Below are 2,295 nucleotides of genomic sequence, written 5' to 3'. Positions count from 1 at the left end.
ATTTCTTTATTTTATTTCTTATTGTTTTATATTTTATTTCATTTATTACTTAATAAGTTTTATTTTATACTCAGTTTTAATCCTGCTCTGAAATCATTTTGGTTTAAATAATATATATTTTAAAAAGCTACACTGAAAAGTCTCGATGGTCGTTTTAGAGAAAGTTTGATCTTTAAGTCCTGAAATAGAAACGTGTGTGAAGCCTCACTCACCTGTTTCACTGTGTGTGTGTGTGTGTGTGTGTGTGTGTGTGTGTGTGTGTGTGTGTGTTGCAGTGGGGGTCATGGAGGTGTCCTCTCACAGCCTCTTCCTGCTGCAGCAGCTCAACGTTCAGAGAGAGTTCGGCTTCCTGTGTGACTGCACCGTCGCCATCGGAAACGTCTACTTCAAAGCTCACCGCGCCGTCCTCGCCGCCTTCTCCAACTACTTCAAGATGATCTTCATCCACCAGTCCAGGTCTCTCTCTCACACACACACACACACACACAAGAAAAAAAATTGCCTTTAAAAAAAAAAAAATGACAGCAAAAATTTTCAAAGAAAAAAAAATCCAATTTTTTTTGAAAAATAAAAAGATTTCCTTTTTCCTTTTTTTTTAAAGAAAAAGAATTACCAAACATTTTTAAAGGAAAAAAAAGCCAATATTTAAAAAAGAAAATAACAACTATCACCAAACATACTTAAAGTAAAAAATATCACCGAAAGTTTTTCTTTAGAAGAAATCGCCAACATTTGTTTAAAAAAAAATCCCCAAAAATATTTGAAGAAAAAAACAACTGGCTAAAGTTTTGCTTTAAAATCTGCCAAAATTTTAAAAGAAAAAAAGAAAACACCAAAATCTTTCAAAGAAAAATAGACGCCTAAATTTTGTCCCCCCGGGTGCTGACACGTTGTCTCTGTGTCCTCAGCGAGTGTATAAAGATCCAGCCCACGGACATCCAGCCGGACGTCTTCAGCTACCTGCTGCACATCATGTACACCGGCATGTGTCCCAAACAGCCGGTGGACCAGAGCCGGCTGCAGGACGGCATCAAGTTCCTGCACGCCTACCAGCTGTGCCGCAAACCGGGCGAGGGCGCCACCGACGCCGCCGCCGACATGGTCCGCATGTCCAACCTGTACGGCATCCAGATCTCCTCCCAGCTCGCCAACAAGGAGGCGCCCGGAGTCCCCAAGACCACCGCCGTGTCCCGCGGGGCCCCGGAGGACGGACGGCGGGGGGGACGGTCCCACTCGCAGCTGTCCCTCGCCGTGGGACTGGAGGGGATCCCGTCGGACCGCCAGGCCTCCACGCTACGCAACGTGTGCTCCGTGGCATCCGGAGACGACTCGGACATCTCGACGCGCATCAAGCAGGAGCGGGTGGAGGAGGAGGAGGGCGAGGAGTGCGAGGCGGAGGAGGGGCAGGGGGCGGGGTCTCCGTCTCAGGGCAGCAGTCCCACTCAGAGCCTGCTGTTCAAAGAGCGGCCCCTCGTCCTGCTGTGTCCCCGCTGCGGCGAGCGCTGCTCTTCCCCGGAAGACCTGCGGGAGCACCTGTTCAGCCACGCCCTCGACCCCGCCCGCCTGATGGAGGGGCTACCGCAAGGCGCAGAGCTGGACGCCGGCGTGGAGGAGGGGCCGGCGGGGGCCCAGGAGCAGCTGGACGCTGGCTGTCTGGAGGAGGCGCTGAGACAGAGCCAGGCGCTCGCCAACCAGCTGGCGGCGGAGCTGCGAAGGAGCAGGGGGGGAGGCGGGGGGAGCAGCCCCACCCCCGCCGTCCTGCACTCTCGAAAACGGAAGATCGCCTGCGCCGTCTGCAGCCTGCGCTTCGCCCACAAGAGCCAGCTGCAGGAGCACATGTACACGCACACGGGCAAACCGTCACGCTACCACCGCTACAACCGCCTCTGCAGCCAGCTCTTCCAGGCCTCCGCCCACTTCTGCGAGGGCGCCGCTGAGCCCGGGGGAGGGGGCGGGGCTTCGTCCGGCGCCGCCGTGCTCCCCGAGGAGGTCAACAGGGACACTCAGGACAACGGCAGCTCCTGCTACTCGCTGGACTCTGAGATCTCCCAGGAGAGCGTGGACGGCGTCCCCGTGGAGTGACGGCGTCCCCGTGGAGTGACGGCGCACACACTGAACTCTTGTTGTTGTGTCTGCTGCTCCGGTAGCTGTGCAGGTGTGTGTGTGAGTGAGTGTGTTTGTGAGTGAGAGTGTGTGTGATTGTGTTTTTGTGTGTGTGTGTGAGTGATTGTATGTGTGTGTGTGTGATTGTGTGTGTGTGAGTGTGTGTTTATGTGATTGTGTGTGTGTGTGTGT

General features: G+C 53.6%; 1 protein-coding gene across 1 annotated transcript; it reads left to right on the top strand.

The window, feature by feature from the left end:
* Window positions 1-280: 280 nt before the first annotated feature.
* zbtb25 (zinc finger and BTB domain containing 25) lies at window positions 281-2,082 on the top strand. Its single transcript, XM_042482754.1, has 2 exons — window positions 281-456; window positions 909-2,082. Exons 1-2 carry the CDS (start codon window positions 284-286, stop codon window positions 2,080-2,082), a joined length of 1,347 nt encoding a protein of 448 aa, XP_042338688.1. The 5' UTR covers window positions 281-283.
* Window positions 2,083-2,295: the final 213 nt, after the last annotated feature.

Source organism: Plectropomus leopardus, unplaced genomic scaffold, assembly GCF_008729295.1.
Source record: "Plectropomus leopardus isolate mb unplaced genomic scaffold, YSFRI_Pleo_2.0 unplaced_scaffold6159, whole genome shotgun sequence".
NCBI classification, from domain to species: domain Eukaryota; kingdom Metazoa; phylum Chordata; class Actinopteri; order Perciformes; family Serranidae; genus Plectropomus; species Plectropomus leopardus.
Note: the sequence above shows the minus strand (reverse complement) of the source record. Positions and strands in the feature narration are given on the sequence as shown.